Here is a 25,782-nt window from a genome sequence, read left to right on the forward strand (position 1 = left end):
GTGCACCAGTGGGGTCCCTTGGCCTGCCCAGTGGGGATCGGGCTGAAACTGGCAGCCCGACATTCCCCAGGGGATCCCAGAGTGCAACTCTGCAAAGTTGCTGCTGCTCAGCAGCCCCTGTACTGAGCGCCTGCCCCCTCGTGGTCAGTGCAAGTCATAGCTATCAGCCGGTTGGCCAGTAGCTTAGGTTTATATAGATAAAGGGTCTAACCTTACACTTTTACTGAGACACTGTGCTCCCCACTGGACTCAATTGAAAGAATCTGGGAAGAAGACAGGTGAACCAAAATGACAATACAAATGAACTGGTATTGTGCTGAGGTAAGCTCAGGATGCTGTGAAGAGCAGGGTATGCCTAATTTCTCTTGGAAGTATATCCAAAAGAAGTGAGTACTCCTTAATGACCCAATCGTGATCTTTCTAAAATACAAACATAACAATGGCATTTCCTTGCTTAAAAATACTCATTGACTGGCCCACGTGACTCAGTGGTTGAGCATCAACCTATGAACCAAGAAGTTAAGATTCAATTCCTGATTAGGGCACATGCCTGGGTTGCAGGTTTGATCCCCAGTGGAGGGCGTGCAGGAGGCAGCCAAACAATGATTCTCTCTCATCATTGAGAGAGAATCTCTCTCTCTCCCTCTACCTTCCTCTCTAAAGTCAATAAATAAATATATTTTAAAAAATACTCATTGACTCAGTCTAAGGATTAAGTCCAAATTTCTTGGCCCTGATATTCAAGGCCTGTCATTTGCAACAGTGCCTAACGATTCCAGCCTTAACTTTTCCTGCACTTGTCCCCAACCCTGCCCCCTCCACCCTACCTCCCCATGCTCCCGAGATACTAAATATATCACTTAAATCCATCAGAATCTTTCCGAAGGGGAAGTTTGGGACAGGAAGTAGGGGAAAGATAGCACGGTGGGAAGTAAGATGACTAGACTAGGGCAAGAAGAAAAAGGCACGGGGGCAGGGTGGAGAACCAGGGGATGGGAAGAGAGAGGGGAAAAAGAAGGGGAGGAAGGCAGGGATGAAAAGTAGAGAATGGGAGCGGGTTGCACTGAGGTGTTAGGAAGGAAATGGGATGAGGGTTTAGAGGTGGACACTGGAGACTACATACTTTTGGGCTTTGGCTTGGCTTTTGCAAGTCCTTGGGTCAGGATCTTGCCTGAAGCTGGGCGTGGGAAGTGTTAGCCCCGAGAGAGGGCAGGCTCTTGGTTGTGGATGAAACCCGGCTGCAGGGCGCTGTGGGCTGACCGGAGACTTGAACACCCGCAGAAATTCCCGGAGGAGCTCTAGCCCGGTCTGGGGAAGGGTGGGAGGGGGAGGAACGAGGGGAACCAGGGCGGGTGGGGAGGCTTGATTGAAGCCTCCGGAACCCAGGCCGGAGGAGAAGGGATCCGTCACCAGGGCAACTGGAACGCCTCATAGTCAGCGTCAAAGGCCGCCCGGTCACCTCGGGTGGGTGAGGTCCCCTGCGAGGGCTGCATCGCGCCTGGAGCGGGTGGCGGGTCCCCTTGAGAGGCTCGGGTAGGCTTTGGGGTGTCTGCGGGGACATCGTGCGCGTCTGGGTCTGCGAGGGTCTCCGCAGGGCTCCTATGAGATGCCAGCTGGGTGCGGGTGGGAAACAGGGCGAGGCGGAGTCTGTCCTCCGGCCCAGCGGGGACCAATCGCACTGGCCGAGGGGCGGAGCGCCAGCGACGTCAGGCCGAGGCCGCCGCGGGGCCTGGTGATCGCCGGTTCCGCGCATCCCGGAGTCGCCCAGGCCTGAACTCCTACCCTAGTCCCCGGCTCGGCCTCAGCCGGCCCGGCCCCGGCCCCGGGCCCGCGAGGACACCGAGGCCACCCCCGGGGGTGGGGAGCGGAGCCGCGGGTCAGCTCTGCGAGCGCCCGCGCTGGCCCGTCCGGCCCCGCCCCCGCCCCGGGCCATGGCCCAGCCCCGGCCCCGGCCCCTCGTCCCAGCATCCCGGCCCAGGCCCAGGCCCCCGGCCCCGCCCTCGGCCTGCTTCCCAAATAGGTCCCGGTCCCGGCCTGGACACCAGCGAATGCCCAGATCGAGGTCCCAACCCAGGCGCCCCCTCCAGCCTCAGACCCTGGCCGGGCCCCCATCCCCGCCTCTGCCCTGGTCCCACCTCCTGTCACAAATCCCCGCCCCACCCCTGCCCCAGTCCCATCCCCAGGGTTTGCTTGAGCCCAGGGCCCAAACGCTGCCCTCCCTGCAGTCCCCATCGCAGTCTGTTCCTCTATCCCAACCCCTGCCCCTGTTCAAGCCCCGGTGCCCAGCCCAGCCCAGCCCATGGTCTCAGCCTCTGCCCTCTCGGTGTTTACCGGAGTCTCTCCCACCACCCACCCGTCTCTCTCACACCCTGCCCCGCCCCCAGCCGCCGCTCAGGTCTGGGCTCCAGCTGCCTCCAGCCCTGTTGCTGCTGTTGCTGTTCTCTGTCCTTGGCCCAGGGGCTGGTGAGTGCCGAAGCAGCGAGGACTGAGGCAGGGACGGGTTCTGGCAGGGAGGTGGGCTGGGGGATTCGGGAGAGGTGGGGCCTTGGTGACTAGATCCTTGGGGCGGAGGTGGGGAGAATCGGGGAGGAGAGAGTTCTTACCAGCTGAGAGGAGTTGGGAGGGTCAGAAGAGAGGCAGCTGCTGTGGACTCGAGGCTCAGCAGGTCCTAGGACAGACACGTCAGGGTTTCCTTTCCCGGTGTTCGTTCTCACCCCATTTTGACACTTGCTTTTCCAACGAAGTCTTGCTCCTGCTCATAAACTTTGATGGGAGAGACATATTCCCACACCAGACAGCCTCTAGTCCGCTGTTGGGAACAGTTAGCCTAAACTCTTGAGATAGTAGGCATGAAAGCAGGGTTTAAAAAGCAGTTTTGAAAATAACATGTAGCAAACAGATGGACATGGGTTAGTTGCCATTATAACGAGTTTTCTTCTTGTAATGAGTTTTGTTTCAAATAAGCTTGACTTGCCTAGGAATAATTCCTGATACTTTTTTGTTTGTTTTATTAATCCTCACCTGAGGATATTTTCCCATTGATCTTTCGGAGAGAGTGGAAGAGAGAGGGAAAGTCAGAGAGAAACAACAATGTGAGAGAAACACATGAATTGGTTGCCTCCTGCACACGCCCCGACCAGGGCCCAGGCTGGGGAGGAGCCTGCAACCAAGGTATGTGCCCCCTTGGCTGGAATTGAACCCAGGACCCTTTGGTCCACAGGCCGATGCTCTATCCACCGAGCCAAACCAGTTGGGCAATTCCTGACACTCTTAGAGCAGGGTTGAAACTCGGAGGCCATTTTACAGATGGGGAAACTGAGGCTCAACAGGGGAGCAATTTGCTCAAGGTCATACGGCTTATAAATGGCAGTATTGGGGCTAGGAAAAAGTTTACTAATTACTACCCCACACTAGTTTTTTTCACTGCAATATGTGCCTAACAGGAAAACAAACCCAAGTCGGGAAAGGCTCAAGCACAGCCTGTCCTTCCCCCTGTCTTCCCACAAGGAGGCCTCATCACAAACTCTTCCTCCTTTGCCAGTTGTCAGCCGAGGGCTACCATCCAGCAAGAAAGTGATTTGGATAAGAGAGGGAGCGGTCCAACTTCTTAACAGGGGAAATGTGGGAGGAGGAGAGGGGTCCTGGTCAGAGGAGTTGTGCCATAACGACGGTCCCATCCTAAGGAGATGGCTATGGTCTTCATGCCCCAGACCTCAGCTACATCTGGCGGTTGGCATTCTAGAAAGGACGGAAATGTGCCTGGGGGAATCTTTGGCACTAATAACTAACAAAGTAGCTGGGGGTGGGGCTGGGTTTCAGTGAGTTCTGGGGACCTGGTTCAGTGTACAGACTTGAGGAGATCAATGCCTCCAAAGGCCACTGCCCCAAGCTCACTGGTGTCTGGAATTTACAGGTCTGAGTGTATACCTGAGGGATCTGTGGGAATGCTGGGCATATGCGGTGTGTGTACGTGACTGTGTGTTGGTGAGTGCGGGCACATGTATGTTGTATGGGGTGCAGGTGAGCCTGTGTGTCTTCTGAGTATGTTACATTATTGTGTAAGGGGAGGGTGCGTGTTGTGGCCCACGCATGTTCTCTTCAGCTCTGCCTGCTCCTGTAGATAGAGCACTGAAGTGTTAGCTTCCCAGTGGATTGTTCCCTGTTCGGATGCCTCTCATAACACATACAAGGAATCCATCTGCCCCCAGCCTGACTCCTTGAAGGAGGGCGGTAGCCAGGTCAGTTTTTCAGTTTGGGTGAGGGGGAGTCCCTAGTCTTGAGCCCAATTCATAGCTCCCATTTTTGTCATCATGGCTTCTTTGTTCATGAGCTCACTGGGCAAGCAAGAGCTGACTCGGGGAGGAGGCTGGCTGACAGCCCCAGAGCAGTAGAAAGTGGAGAGATGTGGTTTAAAGCACGATTGTCCGGAAGCAGGTTTAAGTGGTTTGGGGAGAATTGTGATGAAGTTGGAAAAGAGTGCTGCATGGCCCGACTGCAGGCAGGGGTGCCTTCGTGCTGTGAGTAGTCCCTGCCTGGGTAACGGTGGCCGGCCCTGCAGGAGTGCTCTGTGACCTAGGTCCAGGGGCGTGATACACTTGGCTTGAGGAGGGGCTGCCAGTGTCACAGGACCATAGCGGCACAATCGGTCTCAATACATGCTTATTGTTGGCTTCAGTCTCATTTCAGGAATGGGAGGTATCACCTGGGTCTCCTGGTCCTTGAGCTCTGACTGCATTTGCATAACCCAGACAGGCCTTGCCATTCCAGAGAGTGGCCTTTTTTCCCTACCTAATGCTGTCATTAGCAGGGCCAGCCTCAGCCTCTGTGTGTCTGCACGTGTGTGTGTGTGTGTGTGTGTGTGTGTGTGTGTGTTTCAGGTGGTGGAGGAGAATCACCGGAGCTCCATTTGGAAGTACTGGGGCATCCAGGAGAGATTCGTCTGAGCTTGCCTGGGGCCTTCCTCATGCTTCCTGTGGCACACAGCTCTGTAGGCCCAGGTGAAAGAAACCCCAAACCAAAGCTTGGAGTGAATGGGGCGGTGCCATGTTCGTTTGGTTCGTGTGCTCATTTGTCCATAGTTTCCCGAAGACCATTAGCTGTTTTTCATGAGCAGCTCTCTGAGGGTCTGCTCTGGGGCCTGGCCAAGATTTCTTCCTAAGAATAGCAAATGGCTCATGTGACGACCCATCCTGGTACCAGCCTTGGGGAGGAGAAGCCTCCCTGCCCCCAGCAGAGGGTGCTCCAGAGCTCCGCTTTCTTGTGACAGGAGATTAGGCTATCAGTTCTTGGCTTTCTGCCTTCCGGTTGTCATAGCCAGGACTCCTAGGAAACCTATCTTCCCCATAGTTGGTTCATTTCCCTTCATCCCTCTTAGATACTTTGCCACTGCTCTCTCAGTGCTGCTCTGTGAGCCTCTGGTTCCTGGGCAGTGCTCAGCTTGCAAGGTGGCACGTCTTCCTTGCTGACAGTAGAGACTAACCAAGCGGTCTGAACTGGACAGACTAGTCCTTGGGTGTATCCATGGCCTTTAAAGATGAGCACAGGCCAATCCAGGGCCAGTGGCCTCCACTTCTCTGCAGGGTAACTCTTGAAGTTGCTGCAGCTCAGTGGGGTCAACCTTAACCAGGGGTGCATCCTTCAGCCTCCTCCTTTTTCCCAGATGCCTCTTTCTCTGTTATTTCAAAGACCTCATTTTTGGAGTTAAATCTCCCATTTCCAGAGAGGGAGATTGTCAGACTAGGTAAGCCCTGTGGGTATTTACTATTTGGCTGAAAACTGCCCTGACCCCTGAAGCTGTGATTTCCTAACTGTCTCACCTGCATTGGAGGCATCTTCTGGCCTTCTCTGGGGCTGTCAGATTCCCCAGAACTTTGCCTGCCATTTGGGACTCTGCTGTCCAGCTGAGCTACTGGGTTATTTTCACTGTTACAGCAGTCCTAGCTGCTGACACCAGACTTTCCTATTCACCTTGGCTTCACTCCTAGCAGCCGTGATCAGGTATCTTAGCATTTCATTTAGAGGCAGCCCTCCCCCTCCTCCTGCCCTGTATATGAATATTCCCGAGAGGTTTGAGATTCCACAAGGTCGCCAGCTGACTGCCTCCCTGGGGCTCCCTCTGGGAAGCCCCTCTGGCTGCTCATTATGAGCCCTCGAGGGCCTGGTGACTCCCTTTCCTTCCCTCCCAGGAGCTTTGTGGTGGCCTGCCAGCTCCTGTCCTTGCCTCTGCCACCCAAGCAGGCCCCTTGCAGACTCACCGCACTTTCCCCTTCCCCCCCCTGCCCTGAGCCAGTGTACAGACAGCTCTTGTGAAGCTTCTGAGGGTTTTTACTGCCCCTGACACAGGGGAACAGAAGGGGGAAGGAAATAAACAAGGAAGTTACACAGTTTCGTGCTGACTCCCGAGCCCCACAGGTGGAGCTCTAGCCCGCTCAGTGGCCGAAGAGCCCGTGCCAACACACACACGCGCATGCTCATGTCCACACCTCTGCTTTGTTAGGCTTGGTAACGGCAGAACAATGACTCCTAAGTGAGGGGAGCTGTGGGGTCATATAAAGGGCCCTGGTTTTGGATTTATACAGATCTAGGTTTAAGCCTCAGTTCCCTTATCTATAAAAACAGGTCATTTTTTCAAGGTCATTGTAAGGATTAAAGCAGATGATGGTCAGGGCAGCATGAGACCCAGTTCCCGTCTCAGAGAAGAGCATGTGTTGAGTTGGTGCTATTGGTGAGGAAGACTGGTGTGCCTGCTGCTTAACGGAAATGCCCTCTATCCTACCTGCCCCTTTCTTTCTCGCCTGCTCCCCAGGAGGCCTCTTCCTGACCGATTACTCCACCTGCTCACCCCGCAAGCTGAGTCCTTTCCGCTCCTTTGCCAGCACCGAACTCTTCCACTTCCATGTTCCTGAGGACACATTCCTGGCTGTTTGGAACCTCATCATCTTCAAGGAGCAGGGGGGATCCTTTGGGGACCACTGCCCAGACCAAAGTGTGACTGTGTGAGTGTCTGAGTTGACCTCCTGACCCTCACTTCTAACCCCAGACCGCTTTCCAAACGAAAGTGTGACTTTATGAGTATCTAAACTGACCCCTGGCCCCTGACCCCCTGACCCTGGTTGAGGTTGCAGCATGACTGAGTGAGGGCCAAGGCCTCTGTTTCATGATTACTTCGAGACCAAAGTGTGACTGTGTGAGTGCCTGAGCCGACCTGTTACCCCTCTGTGCCGACCCCTACCTGGATCCACTTTGTTGTATGTGTCAGTATAGGGAATCTACTTATTTGCTGGTGATGAGTGACTGTTCTCCTTTCTTTTCCCCATTTCTCATCTCCCACCTCATTGCCTGCTTTCTTCCTCTCCTCATTCTGGTCCCCAGGTATTTCCGGTCTGGGGCACCCCCTGTCATCAATCCCCTGCACACACACTTCCCAGGGGACACGGCCGTGCCTGGGGTTTTCTCACTGACCCTCAGCTGGACACTGCCCAACCGCACGTCAGGCATCTTTAACGTCAGCAGCCCCTTACCTGGGGACTGGTTCTTGGCTGCCCACCTTCCCCAGGCCCACGGCCACATCTCTGTCAAGGTGGGTTGATGTTGTCTAGGGCAGGAGAGGTCAGAGCTGCTTCTCCATCTCTGCTGAATTCCCCCATGGTTACCTGGGACACCAGCCTTGTACCAGGATGGGGAACTGCATGAGGGTGGCTGGGATGGACCCTAGTTAGAGGCCAGCAGGTCACTTGGTGGGTCAAGACCTATATGAGGCAATTTGGGAACCTTAGGAGGACATGGTGGGTCCATGTAAGCTGAAAGGCAAGTTCAGAGTCTGCAGTCAGCCAGAGGCCCCGGCACTGCAGAGTAGTGTCCCTTCCTGTTGGAAGCTACAAGGGTTAATCGAGGTGATCAGAAGCCACGAGGGACAAGTCAAATGCTGCTGCGCAAACGCAAGCTAGCCCCGCCGACTCTTGTAGGCTACAGCCCAGTCAGTCCATCTGGGAGAATGCATTCCTCTCCTATCATGATTTCAGCTCCCTACACCCTCTGGAAGACAATGAAAGAACACTCTGGGGCAGGGAGGACCTTCCTGTTAAAAGGAGGCTTTGGGCGGCTGGTGTCCATCCAGACTGTTGCCTACCTTTCCTCCAGATATCTGTACTGATTTCATAGAGCAGAGGTGGTTAACATCTGAGGTGTATGTTCAAAGGTCAGAGTGCTTTTCCCAGCCGGTTTGGAGGGGAAGGAAATGCCACAAAGGTGTTCTGCCACTCCCGGGTGTTGGGCAGACTTTCTCCTTGTAGTGATAGGATCTCTAGTTTTCTTACTCCTGGCGGCGGGAAGGAAGGGCGTGATAAGCTGGTCATTGTCAAGAGTGGGATGGCCAGGTGCTGTGGGCCAGTGCTAAGGACTGAGCACGAGCAGAGGGACTTGAAGAACAGGGTGCGAAAGGACATGAGTGCTGTCAGGGCTTGGCCATTGAGAACTGAGAGGGACTAAATTCCCAATCAGGTGAAGATTTGACCTGGAGATCTCTCTCCAGGCTGAGTTCCTTGCCAGGAGGAGCTCTGTGGCTGTGGTAGACTCACCTCTCTTCCTCCTACTGTAGCTGAATGAGCTGAGAATCCCACAGGGACATGTGTACTGGTACTGCTGTTTGCAGAATGGGAACTAGGGCTGATGGAATGTCTGGAGGCCTCAGTGATAGGCTGTTTTTCCTGAGAGGGATCACAAGAGAACTTGCTGTCAAAGTCTGGGAGCCCTCTGGATGAAACCATGTTGGGCGCTTATCTGGGTTCTAGGTAGGTCTTGACTCCTATCAGAACTAAGGGTTATTCTATTTGGAGGACTGTCTTAGGTCTTTGGTCAAATTCCAAAGAGCCAGTTCCTGATCCTAACTCTGATCCTGGACTCTCTTTGTGAGGACTGGCAGGGAAAATCTTTCTGAAGCTCTGCTCTGGTTATCCAAAAACTTTTCTGGGTGGTCAGGAGCAAATAGGGACCTAGGCCTGGGTTGATATTATGGGAGCTGAAGCCTAGTTAGGAGAGGTCAGAACCAGGTTTGGTTGACATACCCATTTGCAACTAGAGATAGCAAGAGGGGCGTGGGGGACTTGGTACTGCAAGCTGGAGCCCTAGCAGCAGAGCTCCCTGCAGTGTGGCGAGACTAGAGAGAAGAGGGCACAGTTACACCTTGCCCATGAATGTCAGCAGACCTGGACACCATGAGAGATGTAGCTCTTCCGTTAGGCCTGTTCTAGAGGTTCAAGGGGTGAGGATGGGGAAGAAAGGATCATCTTTGTAGTCCCTCTGAGAATTTGACTACCTTTAGGAATCTTAAATGGGCTTCTAAGGATTCTTTAAGTTTTTTGGTTAATTCCCTAGATTCTAGCCTGTGGGTGGATTATCCAGAACATTTCTCCAGGGCTCCATCTTCTCAAATTGCTTTTTCCTTATTCCAGGTCTTGACTTCTTGTGAGGCTTGGCCAACACAGGAAGTATTGTGGGTTCAGGGATATCCTTGGGTGGGGACTGAAAAGTCCTAGCAATAAGAAGGCAGGACTGTTTCTAGGGCCCTCCGTAGTTTTGGGGGTAAGCTCAGACCTTCCTTTAGACCTTAGTCCTTGAGTACCTGCTTTGTCCCAGGCCTTGGGTTGAGTGCTAGGGACACAAATAAATAAGACGTATGGTAGTGAGATATAAGAGGTGTTTTGAGAGGACAAAGGAGAGATGGCTAACTCAGCTTGTAGAGGTGGTCTTAGGAAACTGTTAGAAGGTGAGGCCTGAAGTTGAGAAGGCAAGGAAAGGCATTGCAGGGTAGGTGTAGCATGGGCTAAAGCTTGAGAACTGTAGTGGTTCAGTGTGGGGTGGTTGTTGGGATGGGTAAGGGAGTGGGAGGGGCGAGCAGAGGCCAGATCATGAAGGATCTAGACCAGCCGTGGGCAAACTACAGCCCGCGGGCCGGATCCGGCCAGTTTGAAATGAATAAAACTAAAAAAAAAAAAAAAAAGACCGTACCCTTTTATGTAATGATGTTTACTTTGAATTTATATTAGTTCACACAAACACTCCATCCATGCTTTTGTTCCGGCCCTCCGGTCCAGTTTAAGAACCCATTGTGGCCCTCGAGTCAAAAAGTTTGCCCACCCCTGATCTAGAAGTTTGAACTTTATCCTGAGAGTGATAGAAAACCTTAGGAGGTTGTTAAAGGGAAGTGACTTATCTGGTCCAGGCTACTGTCCTGAGCTCTGGTCCCACACTTCTGCTAGCCAATATGTCTGTGTTATTCACCACTGTATTCCCAGCACACAGCACAGAGCCTGGCACATCGTGGGGGTGTGGCAAATTTTTGTTGCCCTTCTGCCATCTTCTCAAACTCATATTGTCCAAAACTGATCTCACTTCTCCTTTCCTCTCCTCTTTCTATCAACGTCTTCCATCTTGACCCATGCCCTCCATCTCCTTGCCTTTCCTGTCTCGGAACATGTGTTCATCCTGTGATGTCCAGCTGCCAGTCTGCCCTAAAGGGCTGGCCTTTGAACTGTGGGTAACATCTGGCACCCAAATGGCTCATTATGGGCAAGTTCTCCAAAATATCTGGGGCACAGTTCTCCTTGAATGCTTCCTCTCCCCAGTCTAAGATTTGAAAGTAACTGACAGCAGGTAAAATAATGAAAACCACGATAAGGAAACCAAATAAGCAGATTGTACAGAAGAAAGGATTTGGTTGAATCCATCAACTAGGATGAAACATGGCTCAGTATCTCAACTGAAGAGGTTAAAACCTGCTAACAGCGCTCATTATGCTCTTCCTCCTCCTCAATTATTTTGTTTGTGTTTTGAATAGGTAATAAATGCACCTGGTACAACATTCGAAAGGTACAAAAGGCAGTGAAAAGTAAGTCTTCCTTTTCCCTTGCCTCCCTTACAGTTCCCACTTCCCCTCTCCGGAGTTAACTAGTAACTAGCTGTTAATAAGTTCCTTATATCACTCTTCCCTTCTTGAAGGACCCTTCTCTTGGCCTTTACAGAACTCTCCTGGTTTTCCTCCTGCCCACTGCCCACTCCTTCTCTGCCTCCCTTTCCTGGTGTCTTCTCTGCTTGATCAAACATATTGTGGGGCTTCAATGCTCGGTCCTGGGACAACTCCTTTCTTATTTATCTATTCTCTTATTAGGTATCTCCAGCACAATAGTTTTAAGTACCACTTATAAGTTATAACTTATAACCTATAAGTTAATGCCTTCCGAGGGTATTCAGTGAGTCCTAATTTCTTTGAATCTCAGACTTTATATCCACCTGCTTACTTGACATCTTCGATTAGATATCTAAGAAATGCCTCAAATTAGCCTGTACAAATTAAAACAAAGCCCAAAGCAAAAATCTCTCCAGTTCCCATTTCACTTCTCCCAGCCCAAGTCTTTTCTTTCTTTCGTCTTCTCAGTAAATGGCACTGCCATTCACTGATCGCTCAAGCTCCAGATTTAGATGCCATACTTGATTCTTCTTCCCCCCTCACTTTCCTACAATCAATTCATAAAGAAAAGTCTCATTGACTCTGTTTCTAAAAGCATGTCCTTTATGCATCTACTTCTATTCCCACTCTTAGCACACCTGCCCTCAGCTTTCTCCTGGGCCACCTTTGAAGTGGTTTCCCTGCTTCCACTCTTGTCCCCTGTAGTCTGTCCAGCACTCATTTATGTACATGTTGCTTACTGCTGACCAACGGTGGGTCAGGGGCTGACATGTAGTGGGTACTGGGACATTCTCACGAAGAAGGCCAGGTGGTCTTGGGGCATCTTCAGCCTGCAAGCCCCATCCAGAGCCTGGGACTGGCCACCCTGCTCAGGCCTTTCTAAAGAAACCCGGCCCAGCCATACTAGGACAGTCGCAGAATCAATCTAGGGTGCTCTGTTCCTGCTTCTTTCAGACTGTTTCCCACACCACTTCTCACTTTGCACCTCTTGGTTTCCCAAGTCTCCAGGCTTTGACCCTGTTCCTTCCATGACCGCTGATGTTGACTCAGTTTGGATTCTCACTTGGCTTTTGCCTTGGCTGTTCTTGAGGACTTTCATTCTGGTGCCCTTTCCTTAGCCCCGTCACAGGGTGAAGGTCGCTGAATCTCTGCACCTTCCCTGGTCTCCACTGAGTGCGCCTCTCTACAATAAGAAGGGCTATTGGATGTGCGCCTTATACAGGAAGGAGCACATCTTAACCACTGAGGTATGCCCACTGATCCTTCAGTTAACCACTAGCAAGCAATATATGGAGTTTTTCTTTCCCCAAACTGTCCAAGAAGGAAATGGCCCCCTCCCGAGCATGGGCGCCTGCCCTTGGGGATCATTCACCACAAGATGGCTGTGGGTGATTCCTGTTGTGGGAAATGGGGTTGATGAAATGACTTGTGCTAGTAGTTCTGGTCCTTAGGGTTTGATATCAAAGATGATATCAGAGATTGTGGTCCCTGAGAAATGAGGGGTTTAAGAGTTCTCTGAAGGTACACTTTCTTTTTTTTTTTTTTTAGGTATACTCTTTTTGATCTTTTTGATATCCACTCTTTAACTCAGCAGATATTCTTTTTAGCATCTAGTGTTTGCCAGGTGGTGTGCTAGGCATTGGGGATGCAGTGATGCAAAAATCACAGGGAAATTCCAGGCAGAGGGTGATGGGACTTTCTGGCCTTGCATCCTTCAAGGCCGCCTTCCAGCTTTCCTGGAACTCTGTGCCTTGGCTGGCTAGTCCCATGGCGTGGAACTCAGTGGCATGTCAGAGCCTGGAACTTTTGCAGAACAGGTTTAGAGCTAGGTCTCGGTCAGAATAAACACATAAGTGAACAGTGGCCTCTAGTTTATTGGGCCGCACAAGGTCCTCTAATCTCAGAAGATCAGAGAACCCTAATCAGGAGGCCCCTCCTCCCCTGAACTGCACCACTTGCAGGGCTAAGATGCTGCAAACGCTGCAGAGAAGGAACTGGAGTCAATGGGACTGTCCGCTGAAGCTGTGTGGGTTAGGGGTGGTGTCAACTGAGAAGGGCTAGGGGTCTGATCCAGAGGAGCAGGGAGATGTGGCTGTGCTCCAGCCTGAGCAGAAGGAGCAGATGTACCCGTGGACCCCTTGAGACAGAGCAGTGGGCGGGGAGACAGGAGGCAGGCTCTGGCTTCATAAACGTCAGAGCTGCCCTCAGCGGTGTTGGTTCATTCCTTCACTGATTCCAGCAAACTCACCTGTGAGGCGTGCACTTTATAGCAGGCTCTGTGTCTGGAGGAACAAAAATAAGACCAGGTTTCTGTTCTCAAGATGCGTACAGTCTGGAGGCTGCCTGGGAGGTAAAGAGTGGCCCTTCCCTGGGGGTATTAGAGCAGAGCATGGACAGGTGGGAAGGGCAGGTGGGGAATGAAGGAAATTAGACTCACATTGTGGGGGAGGGAGGAGGTTTGGATCGGAGGCCGTTATGCAGCTTTACAGTGCCCCAGAGCCAGTGTTGTAAGGTCCTGAGGGTTTGGTGAGGGGTTGGGGTGGTTTGAAATGGCCTCGAGGGGCTGTTCAGGAATGCTCAGGAGGAGGGGCTGGATTGCAGGCGGAGCAGGCTGGGCCCGATTGTCAGAAGGGCCTGGTTTTGAATCCCAAACTTCAGCCAAGGCTGAGGATCACAGCAGATCCTGCAGATCCAGGAGGGACAGAGCTAATCCAGCAGGAAGGACCCAGAACTTAGGCCTCAGTCACTGCCCTGGGAGCAAGAGGCCAGAGGAGGTGTCTCCCCCCCTCCCTCCCAGTGGCCATTTCTGTTCACCTTGCTTTAGCAGCACCTTTCTGTCTCTCCCCTCCTACCGCCCCTGCTTTTGTCTTAGGGTCTCCAGGATGAGTGTCAGTACCTCCTTCAGCCGCAGCTGATTGTCCGGCGTTTACTGGACGTTGCTGTGCTGGTGCCTGGCCGTCCCTCAGAGCAAACCCTCTCCCCCCACAATCGCTCAGCCCTATACAAGTAAGTTGAGTCCCCACCCCCCAAGCCTAGCCCTTTCCTTCTTCCCTCCCTGACCTCAAACAGGGAACAGGGTTTTCTTGGCCTCTAAGCCCATCTGCCTGTTCCTGCTGTCCCTCTGGCCACCCTGGACTGCTGGGCCACCCAGAGCCCCCAGGGCGGGTTGGACTCCTGCCTCCCTCTCCCCCAGCACAGAGAGGAGGCCCTGAAAAGGCCTCCCATTCTCGTGTCCCTAACTGCTCCTTGCCCCCTTCTTCCTAGTGTTTCCCTCATTCTGGTGTCCCTCTCACCTTTCTTACCCCCAAACTCTCCTCTGCCCAGGGTCTTTGTGCCCAGCTTCACTTACAGGGTTTCAGCACAGTTGGTGTGTGTGGGGGGCCGAGGGGCATCCGCCTGCCCCCTGACACTTCGCCTACGTCCCAAGGCCCCACCCCTGCACAACTCAAGCTCTGTGGCATGTGGAGGTGCCTCGGTATGCCAGCTGGAGCTAGCGCTGCCCCCCTGGGGGCGCTGGGTCTACGTGCGTGTGGAGACACCGTCCCGGGGCTCTGGCAGGACCATCCGCTTCCAGCTGTGTGTGCGGTTGCAAGGTCAGAAGCCCACATCTGCCCCAGCCACCCAGCTTGTGTTGACATCGGTGACTGGGAAGAGGCATGCCTGGTGGCCGTGACCATTGCCCCGCTGCCGTGTCCCTACAATCTCCCTGACCCCACCCAGGCTCCTTCACCCTGAAGCCCTTCCACTTGGAGCCTGAAGTCATCGGAAAGCGTTCAGATCATTTTCCCACCACTTGGGGCCCACTAAGGGACCTGATTACTCTCCTTAATTTAATCTCTCTTTCAGTTTCCTGAGTAGGCAGGGACAGCTAGGACCTCTGGGACACTGGCCTTGCAAAAGCCCATGCAAGTCAGTGAGAGGGCAGTCATCTGTTCCAACATGTCCTTTGGGAGGGAGCGATGACCTCGATTCCCTCCAACATGACATTCTATTAGCTGTGACCAGTAGGAAATCCCGGGGCCCTATCCTGTGACCCTGGATGCCCCATACTCCCAAGGGACATTTGATTCTAGTTCTCACCCCTCCCACCCTTTGCTAAATCCTGTCTGGCTCAGATCTGGTTTGTGGGGCTGAAGGGCTGTGAGGGTGGCAGGCCTCAGCTCTGATCTCCTTTACTCCACAGAGTGCCCGAAGCCCAACCTGTCTCGGGCCCTGGCCCCTGGAGCTGCCATGAACATGCCCCAGTCACTGGGCAACCAACCATTGCCCCTAGAGCCGCCATCCCTTGGTGCCCCCGTGGAAGGGCCTGGGGCCACATCTCCACCTGAGCACTGCTGGCCAGTGCGCCCGACTCTGCGCAATGAGCTGGACACCTTCTCCGTCCACTTCTACATCTTCTTTGGCCCCAGCGTGGCCCTCCCCCCTGAGCGCCCTGCTGTGTTTGGCCTGAGGCTGCTGCCGGTGCTGGACAGTGGAGGTGTCCTTAGCCTGGAGCTCCATCTCAATGCGGTACTTTGTGGAGAGGGGGAGGTTGCCCCTGTGGGGGAACTTGAAAAAGAGAGTGACAGGTGTGGAAGACTATGCAGGTCGCTTTCACCCAACTTTAAGATTAGAGACCATGTCAGCCCAATTCTGGTCAACAAACATGCCCTGGGTATTGACTCTACTGCGAATGGGCAATTCAGAATGGTCCAGATTTCCCCAGTTTTGTAGCTGAACCGCCCACTGACTAAGGGCCTCTCTCTATGGCAGGTGTTATCTCCTGTGATGGGACGTTCACCTACAGAGGCCATGTTTAGACAGCTCCCGTTGCTAATGGCAGTCTTGACATTCCATGCAAACCTACCTCTGTGGATTTTTATGATCTGATCTTTGTTTTGCCCCAGAAGCTATATTTCAGTGAATCTATCCCAGTCCTTTTTTAAAAAAGTTAATAGACTTGATTTTTTCAGAGCAGCGTTATAGAAAAATTGAGTGGAAAGTACAGAGAGTTTCCATGTCCCCTCTCTTACCCCATATAGTCTCCCCAATTATTCACATCTTGTATTAGTGTGGTGCATTTGTTATATCCCTGGCCTATTTTAGCAGCCCTTCAGATGCCCCTCAACCTTCTCAAAGCTGAAAAATATCAGCATCTTAGAGCTTTCCCCAACCTCTGCTGTCTCCTTTGGTCAAACATCTGGTCAGCATGTCTCTGTAATAAATGGTCTGAAGTGGTCTGACCATGGTGTGTGTGCAGCCTGTGATTGTATCACCTCTTTCTGCTCCTGCATCACACCGATCACCTGCAGTTTGGGGTGAATAAAGATCTCTGAGTCTTTTTCCTTTCCTTCCTTTTTATTTTCTTCAAAAACAATTTTATTCATTTACTTTTAAATTATAGAAATAACAGAATCACAGGTAAAGCTTTGGAAAATAGAGGAAGACATCCTCATAAAACAGCTGCTTAGTCTTTGGTGTCCGTCTTCCCAGTCCCTTTCCATATTAACTTCTTATGTACCTAGTTGTAACCAAGGGGCATACATATTTTGTGCCCTGTGCCTGGTTCATGTGACCTGCTGCCAATTCCCAGCTCATATTTTTGTAGTGAACTGTTTAACCCCAATGGAAGAATTTATGTTCGTCTTTGAGGCGTTGCCTAAAGACACTGGTTTGGGTCTTGGGCTGTCTCCACTATGGTAATTCACATACTTGAAAAGCCAGCCTTCTGTACCTCTTAGTCATTATTTTCAGCATTGGGTAAGACTGGGCTGAGGGCAGAGTCCTGTGTCAGGCCATTAGCAACTCTCTTCGGTTAGCATTGATCCAGTAGGATCCCTCAGCCAGGGATCCTTTTAATTCTATCCCCCAGCTCTGGGGCAGGGGCCATTTTCCTATGCGCGGTCTTTTACGGTACATGGCTCAGAACTTTCAAGTGCTCCTGCTGGTCAGGACAAAGCTGATTCTTCAACTTGAAGATGCTCCTTATTTTTATACCCAAATTCTGTTTGACTCTGTTCCGGCTAGACACTGTACGTTGTGTTTGCTATTGCCGTGCCTTTGGGCAGTGACAGTGAAGTCTTGGTCTGACCGTGATGCTGTAGAGCCCATATCTGAGGCCAGCCGCCCCCATACTTGTCCTTCCCAGTATCATGAGAGTAGAGGCCCAGTCCTGGGCAGCCCCTTACCCTGTCCCTCTCTGCATTCTTGTCCATTTACTCGAAGGGGCATCTATCTGCTTACATTCTACCTATCTGCATGCTATGGCCCTTGCTACACACCTCAGATAGCTGTTGTATTTATTCTGAAAGGAATCTTGGCACATCTACTCTGATCTTTCCAAGTATTTTGTCTTTTTCCCCCCTTGGATCAAGAACTGGTCATTTGGACCAGAGAACTGTATACTTAGAGAACATTTATATCTTTGGCTCCCTGCCCCCTGAGAAAGACTTTTATTGAACAATACTTTGGCATATTGCCCAGAGCTTGCATGGAGGAAAGTTGTGAGCAAGTTGTATGAAATTCAGTCAGTAGAGGACAGGATGCATAAGAGCACACATGCTTCTTTGATGAGGACTTACCTGAGAACTTCTGGATGCTGTACTTCTGTGCCTCTGATTAACCTTTATCTGATGGACTTACAAATCTGATCACTCATCATGTTTCCTTCTTTGCTTTGGTTGCTTGGGAAGTCAGCATCAAATATATGGCCCACATTTAGGAGCAGATTTTATTGTTCTGTCCTGAGTTTTCAATTTCCCTCATGCATTTATTTTATCTTATGTTATTTAATAAGCTGCCTCAAATCCTTCTGGAGGTGAGCTTATGGCACCCTGCTACCTTTATCCCTTTAGACAACCCTTTACATTTACTCCTGTGGATATCCCGTTTCTTTAAATCCCAGCCAGGCTGCTACATTTAATCCCTCAGGCATTCTGTTACCACCGTGAGTACCTGATCATTTCACCGGAGGAAGAGTACATTTCTTTACATGCCTCCTGCCCTCAGACTCCGGTGAAGAGGTGAAGATGATTGAAAACCTTTCCGTTACCTTTGCTCACAACTAGTTTCTATATCCAGCAACAGCACCTCTTCCCTTCCCCGCAACAAGCTAGATAAGATTGAAAAAAGGGGGTCTTCTCTTTAGCCTGAACAGTTTAAAAATTCTGCCCAAAGGATTCAGAATTGGGCCTTGCCTTTTCACCAGTCTTTGAGGCATCTCTGATGTGGGGGATTTGGTGTCTGCCAAGGTTCTGTGTTCTAAAAAGGGAGGAGGGATTGGCTTTGGTGTTGAGCACCTGCAGGAATGTGAGGTCCCTGGAGGAGTCTGGAGTCGGGGTGGCGGTGGTGGTGGGACCTGGGGGTGGGACAGCTTCGTCTTCACTCCGCCCTCCCCAGAGCTCCCTGCGCCAGGAGAATGCGACCGTGTTTGGATGCCTGACTCACGAGGTGCCTTTGAGCCTGGGGGATGCCGCAGTGACTTGTTCCAAAGGTGAGGATGAGGAAGCGGGAGGGAGAGAAGGCTGGTAGTCCCGAGCAGGGGGCGGGCATGGGGTGGGGGGTGGCGTGGAGGAAGGATGGGCTAGGGTCTCGGGGAAGCGGGCGGCGCAGGTGAGTGAGGATTCTCTACCTTTCTCTCCTGGCCCCCGACCCCTCTGCCCCCAGAGTCCCTTGCTGGCTTCCTCCTCTCAGTCAGCGCCACGTCCAGAGTGGCCAGGCTGCGCATCCCATTCCCACAGACCGGGACGTGGTTCCTGACCCTCCGCTCCCTGTGCGGGGCGGGGCCTCGGTGAGTGGCCGGCGGCGGGGGGCGGGGCGGGGCGGGGCGGGAGGTGGCGCCGAGCCCCCGTGACCCCCAGTGTGTGCACAGGTTTGTGCGGTGCCGGAACGCCACTGCTGAGGTGCGGCTGCGCACCTTCCTGTCCCCGTGTGTGGACGACTGCGGGCCCTACGGCCAGTGCAAGCTGCTGCGCACGCACAACTACCTGTACGCGGCCTGCGAGTGCAAGGCCGGTGAGCGCCGGGGCGGCCGGGAGCCTGCGACGGGAGGGGCGGCCACCGGCACTGAGGCTGGGTGTCGGGAGGGCGGTGCTGGGGTGAGACCACCCTCCCGGGGCAGTGGCACAGGCCTTAGCTAGAGGCCCCCAGCAGAAGGGTCCGCTGACCTCACGACTGCCTCCTGTCCCCACCCTGTGCCTTCCCGCCCGCCCGCAGGGTGGCGGGGCTGGGGCTGCACCGACAGCGCGGATGCGCTCACCTACGGGTTCCAGCTGCTGTCCACACTCCTGCTCTGCCTGAGCAACCTCATGTTTTTGCCACCCGTGGTCCTGGCCATTCGGAGCCGGTATGTTCTGGAAGCTGCTGTCTACACCTTCACCATGTTCTTCTCCACGGTATGTGATGGCGTCAGTGTCTTCACCGAGTCCTTATCCATGTGGTGGGTGAGGTTCTGCATTCCCCCCCCCCCCCCGTGTTCTCCACTGGTTTGGGATGTCTGTACCTTTATAATATGAGGATGTCTCCAATTCACTGTCTTCTATAGCAGCGTGCCATCTCAGGGCATGCATAGAATACGGTCATTTTTGTAAGGCACATTGGGGTCAATGAACATTCTGTTGGCAACTTAAAATAACCAACTGCCAGCCACTGCAGACTTTCTGGGTCTCTAGTTGTCTCACGCCCTGCCTGCCCACCCTGAGGGCCTGGGACCTTAACCTCAATACGCTGGCTGGCCCCGTAAGTCTGCTCTGCAGTGTGAGATTGTGCCTTCCCCGGAGAGGTCTGCATGGGGCAGGAGACCTGCACTTTCACCTGCGTTTCTACATGGAAAGTCATCTGTTTCATCACGTTCTTTCATGATGTGAGGGCTAGCAACACAGTGTTCGTGTTCTGCATCACACTGGGGATTTCCACAACCTCAGAACATTCTTTTTTATGCTCTGAAAAGGTATCTCCCCATTTAGTAGCCATGTCATCCTTGAATTATCATGGGAACTTTAGGAAGGAAGGGGGATCTATAATTGGGTAATTGATAGAAACCTCTGGCTATTAGAATCCTAAGAAACTTTACTGATTCAACTATGTTCTGAGGCCTCATGGGAAATGGCAATGTCATATAAAATTCCAGCCCAAAAGGGCATATTTTGATGAAGAACAATTTAGTTTTAAACCCATCTCCTCCCATTATAGAATCTCCACAGTCTCTTCTCTGTGCCTTCCCATTCTGTCATAATCATAAACATTCATATTACAAGCGTGCATCACAGATATTCTAAGGGAAGGTAGAGGAGTGAGTCTGCTAATGTGACTTAACCTCCATGTAGACTCCCTCCCCTCCACCAAGTTCTGCATCTAGGGACCTTTTCATCTCATCTCTGGGCTCTTGGTGTCTTGTGGCATACAGTGCCTGCCTATGAGCGCTACAGAAAAATTCTTAGATGGACTCAGACTCTCCTCATGTCTTGGCAACAAAGATATCACAATAGCCGAAACCGGTTTGGCTCGGTGGGTAGAGCGTCGGCCTGCGGACTGAAGGGTCCCGGGTACGATTCCGGTCAAGGGCATGTACCTGGGTTGCGGGCACATCCCCAGTAGGAGATGTGCAGGAGGCAGCTGATTGATGTTTCTCTCTCATCGATGTTTCTAACTATCTCTCTCCCTTCCTCTCTGTAAAAAATCAATAAAATATATTTTTTTAAAAAAAGATATCACAATAACCAATAAGTGCATCTCTTTTGTTCAACATTATAGATAAGACAGAGATCCAAATTTAAAAAAATAATATATACTGCCTGGCCAGCATGACTCAGGGGATGAGCGTTGACTTATGAACCAGGAGGTCACGGTTTGACTCCTGGTCAGGGCATATATCTGGGTTGCAGGCTCAATTCCCAGTGGTGGGCTTGCAGGAGGCAGCCGATCAATGATTCTCTCTCATCATTGATGTTTCTATGTCTTTTGCTCTCTCCCTTCCTCTCTGAAATCAATAAAACAATATTTTAAAAAATCCTACTTATTACTTAGGAGAAAGGGGGGAGAAGTCCTGACACTGAGGGTCCTGTCATACATAGGTCCCTCCTTGGATGTTCCTCCACAGATAAGGAAGAGCAGCCTGATCCATGCTATGTGGAGAGCACATTCCGGTTTTGCTTTACTGCCCCCCTTTTTAGACCTGCTCTGACAGTGCCTCATTCTATTTTTATATTAGACACTGTTTCTCTTCTTTTATTGCCAGATGCCCTTATACTGTTGCTCACCAAATCCTCCAGCAACAGCTGTTCCACCAGCCCACTCTTGGCTGCAAGCTGATCTAATGTGCTTCACAATTAGTAAGAGTACCTAAGTATATCAGGAGCCTGGAGCATGAGGGGGAGAGTGTATGTGTTCTGCATTTTGCATAAGCATCCTGGGCATTGTCTCTAGCATATTCAGTTCCTGATGACTCCTCATTTCCTGGATATAATGGCAGATCAAACACAGGGAGCCTAAAGCGCCTGGCATCACATACAGAGCTTCTACTTTCTGAAATAAGGCAATAGGAAAAGATCAAGAAAAATATACTGGCTCTGAGGTTTACCTAAAGTCCTGCTATAACTCCTGTTCTTTTCCACCTGGGCCAAAATGTAGAGCTACTCGTCTTCCACTTTTCCCAAGTAGGTTCTCTGTTGCTCCTCTTCTCCCATTCTTTACTTGGTTTAGATTTATTCTGTTCCTAAGCAGTCTTCATTTAAGGACCCATTGGTCATGTTGCAGGTCAAGTACCAGGATAGCAGATGACAGTGTTCTCTGTCTTCAAATCCAGGACAGTCTACACTTGGGAGGAGTGCAGTAAATTCTTATCTGGAACATAGGAACAGACATTAGGTTTGTTCTTCAGGAGTTACAAATGTAAAATGTAAATATGTAAAATACTTAAAATGTAAAATATATAAGACTTTGGGATATAATGCTTTCCCCTCCTAAATTATTCTTCCTGACCTCGTCCCCACCTTCTTGTTCTCAACTCTAACTCATTCAAACAGGAGAATAGGCTCTCCCGTTTTCATTCTTCCCAGAAGTTCGAGAGACCCTGTTCCTGCCAGTGAAGGAACAACTTGTGATGTTGCTCAGCTCTCTCTTTTCTCAGCTGTGGACTGGATGTCCCTGCCCTCTTCCCACGCCCAAGGCCATACCCTGGAGGGCCTGGAGACCTGCCTCCCCAAGGTCTGTAAGGCTACTTACTGCTCTTTGAGATTCACAGCCCTTGTGACTTAGGATTGCCTTTTAGTAGAATGATGAAGAAACTGGCCTGGGCTGAAAGTAGTGCCTGTAGGGTCCCTTTAGTCAATGAGCAAGACACTTCAAAAGCCACCTTTAGATGCCATAGCACTTAGCCTTCTCGCCCCAGCTTCAGTTCATCCTGGTGTTCAGTCCAACCCTGGAAACTATACCAACTTGTTTCTCCTTTCAAGAGATGCCCTCAAAAGCCATTGCTTCCAGAGGACTGATTCACAGAGATCTTAAACGTTTTTGATCCCCTAAAATCTGCTGGCATGCTTTAAGCTCAGCTCCAGCGGTTGCTTTTGATCATAGGTCAAAACCTTTCTCTTCAAATATAGCATCTTCGTTTTCTTAACCCTGCTTCCATCACTATCACAACCCATTCTTCCTGATGGAGCAAGGGTTATGTCAGGAGATGGGAGGAGTGAGCATGCTGTTGCGGTGTTAGTTCTCAGTCTGGCGCTGTTTCCTCAGAGCTCTGTCCAGTATCTTTTCTTTGGGTGGGCTTATAAGGCAAATGACAGAAATCCTCAGAGGGATATGTGTTTCCATCATCTTTGTACCAAAGATATTCTTACAACCATACATGTTCTTAGTGTTTGGCTTTAATAAATACTCAAATCACATAAATTTTGTAAGAAGGTCAGAGAAAAGTGACAGCAAAAGTTCCAAGACAAAGAGAACTCAGGTAACTCCTGGGTAACCTTTTCACATTAAGGGAACATAGGATTTCAGAGGCTATGATAGCATGGTCCAGAGAGGCACAGGGATGGGGACCACAGACCAAGGGGGCTGATGGTAGACCGTGACTCTTTAATTGAGGTGCCCGGAATAGCTTGATACAGTACCACGTGTTCCCTGCACCCCTCTCTGAATCTCCTCAGTACCCTACTCTTTACTGTGTTCCCCACAGTGTAGGAGAGCTGGACGCTGTCTCATCCCGGTATTGTTTCCCATGGTGTGAAGACCATGCTCTTCTCCCTGGCTGTAGGGACTGCCTTTTTTCTTACTGCGTCCACCATGGCATTGGGTAGGAGGTAATGAAGAGGGCCAGTTAGTGAGCCAAACTCAGAGTCTGAGCTATTAGGCGAGACTGGGACATGCTAGGGAGGCTCGGGGTCTGGGTTGGCTAGAGTCTAGCCCAGCCGTGGGCAAACTACGGCCCGCGTTTGAAATGAATAAAACTAAAAAAAAAAAAAAAAAGACCATACCCTTTTATGTAATGATGTTTACTTTGAATTTATATTAGTTCACACAAACACTCCATCCATGCTTTTGTTCCGGCCCTCCGGTCCAGTTTAAGAACCCATTGTGGCCCTCGAGTCAAAAAGTTTGCCCAGCCCTGGCTAGCCCCAGAGCTTGGGTAGGATGAGGATTGTAGATGAGACCCACAGCAAGCTTGAGGAAATGGGCAAGGATTGGCCTCAGCTTGAAAGACCTGGACCTCCCTGGCCTGATGTTCTCCACAGCACATTCCAGAAGCGGGAAGATTAGGAAGGCGAGGTTGAAGGTCAGGGATGCCAGTTAACAAACAGCTTATGAGGCAGAACGGGCCTCACTGCCCTATTTTTCTCAGGAGTGGGGAGTGGGGCATTTCCCAAATCTGGCTTCTGGCCTCTGCTTCTCCAGCAGCAGCGCATCCCCACCCTTGTGGCCTCTTTCTTCTGTTTTGTAGACCTGGACCTCTCCCCCAGTTCTCTCAACGCCTGTCATTTCTCTCTCCAGTTCTATCATGCCTGCGACCAGCCAGGCATTGTGGTTTTCTGCATCATGGACTACGATGTGCTACAGTTTTGTGATTTCCTGGGCTCCTTAATGTCCGTGTGGGTCACTGTCATTGCCATGGCTCGTTTACAGCCTGTGGTCAAGCAGGTCAGTCCAGAAGGGGCCCTGGGGGACAATCATAGCTAAAGTCGACTTGAAACTCATTCCCAGCCTCTCCCTGAGGACATTGCCAAGTGCCTCTCTCCATCCTGGCCCAGCCTCTAGAGTCCTGTTTCTCTAGGTGCTGTATTTGCTGGGGGCTATGCTGCTGTCCATGGCTCTGCAGCTTGACCGGCATGGACTCTGGAACCTGCTTGGACCCAGTCTCTTCGCCCTGGGGATCTTGGCTACAGCCTGGGTAAGGGTGGGGAGAGCTGTGGGTGGGGCATCCTAGCAGGACTGGGTTCAGGACCCTGGGTACCTGGTCCCCAATTGAAGGTGGGCTAAGACCCTTTCACCGTCACTATTGTGCTCATGGTGCCCATCCTAGTCTCAGGTACCTTCCTGTCACAACCATGGCTCAGGGGAAGCCTGAGAGTGACCGGCTCTGGCTTGGGTTCCAGGGCCTCCCATTCCTGAGCCCCACTTCTCTGCCTCCTCCAGACAGTACGCAGCGTCCGCCGTCGGCACTGCTATCCACCCACATGGCGCCGCTGGCTTTTCTACCTGTGCCCTGGCAGCCTTATTGCAGGCAGTGCCATCCTGCTCTATGCTTTTGTGGAGACACGAGACAACTACTTCTACATTCACAGCATTTGGCATATGCTCATCGCTGGCAGTGTGGGCTTCTTGCTGCCCCCTCGTGCCAAGACTGACCACCGGGTTCCATCTGGAGCTCGGGCCCGGGGCTGCGGCTACCAGCTGTGCATCAATGAGCAGGAGGAGCTGGGCCTTGTGGGCCCAGGAGGGGCCCCTGTCAGCAGTATCTGTACCAGCTGAGAGGGGCTTTGAGTCTGGCCCTTGGAATATGAACCGTTCCCAGGGCACAAAGAGCCCTTCCTGGGTTTTTCCAGCAGTGCGTGCGGAGCCTTCCCAGGGATGAGAGACAAGTTGTGTTTCTTGAGGATTTGGTGTCTTCCTTGACGTGGGACTCTTCCAGGGACCGGGCACACTTCCTGAAGATCGGAGTCGTCCTGCATCCATTGAGCCTTTCAGGGCTGTAGCCTGTGCAGGGCCTCAGAGCCCCTAAGGACCAGCAGTCCCTCCTAGGACGTGGAGCCCCTCCCAGGGATATGGAGCCCTCCCGAGGACATGGATTCCTTCCTGGGGGGACAAAGCCCTCCCAGGGCATGGCATCATTCCTGAGGAAGTGGAGTCCATTTTGGGGGAACGGAGTCGCCAGATCTTCCAGCAGCTCAGCAGCTCTGGCCTCAGGCCTCCTTCCCAGAAGCAGCATCTGTGCCGGGCTGTCCTGGGCAGGGACATGCAGGACAGATGGGACTGGGACTAGGGCTGGTATCTTGAGTTGATGCAGGTGGAGTCTGGTGTGTCTCCAATGAAGTATTTGCTGGTTCTGTGCTGCCTTTTTTTCTGGGGCCAAATGTGTGGGGAGGGGAGGGAAAGAGGGACCCTGAGGAGGTCAGCATGGGTGATGGGAGTCCAGCTGAATGAACTGCTGGAGCTACTGTCTGAGGCTTCAGTCCTATTGTGTCAGGCTGCACAGCTGGGAAAAGGGAGTTGTGAGTGGGTGAGTCTGTGTGTGAATGAGTGAGTCTTTGTGTGTGTGTGTGTTGAGTGTGGTACCCACACTCAAGGGAGGAAGCCGAGGTCCCAGAAAATTGGACTAGTGGGTACAAAGCTCAGATGGGAAGGAATTG

General features: G+C 51.9%; 1 protein-coding gene across 1 annotated transcript; it reads left to right on the plus strand.

Annotated features, from left to right (window-relative positions):
* Window positions 1-1,931: 1,931 nt before the first annotated feature.
* TMEM8B (transmembrane protein 8B) lies at window positions 1,932-25,479 on the plus strand (the record flags this gene model as incomplete). Its single annotated transcript, XM_081103694.1, has 13 exons — window positions 1,932-2,463; window positions 6,806-6,995; window positions 7,372-7,579; window positions 13,836-13,969; window positions 14,288-14,556; window positions 15,147-15,472; window positions 18,341-18,434; window positions 18,608-18,731; window positions 18,813-18,955; window positions 19,157-19,335; window positions 23,927-24,073; window positions 24,207-24,323; window positions 24,569-25,479. 13 exons carry the CDS (start codon window positions 1,932-1,934, stop codon window positions 24,902-24,904), a joined length of 2,799 nt encoding a protein of 932 aa, XP_080959820.1. The 3' UTR covers window positions 24,905-25,479.
* Between the last annotated feature and the right edge of the window lie 303 nt (window positions 25,480-25,782).

This window comes from Myotis nattereri (assembly GCF_964212035.1).
Source record: "Myotis nattereri genome assembly, chromosome: 12".
NCBI lineage: Eukaryota > Metazoa > Chordata > Mammalia > Chiroptera > Vespertilionidae > Myotis > Myotis nattereri.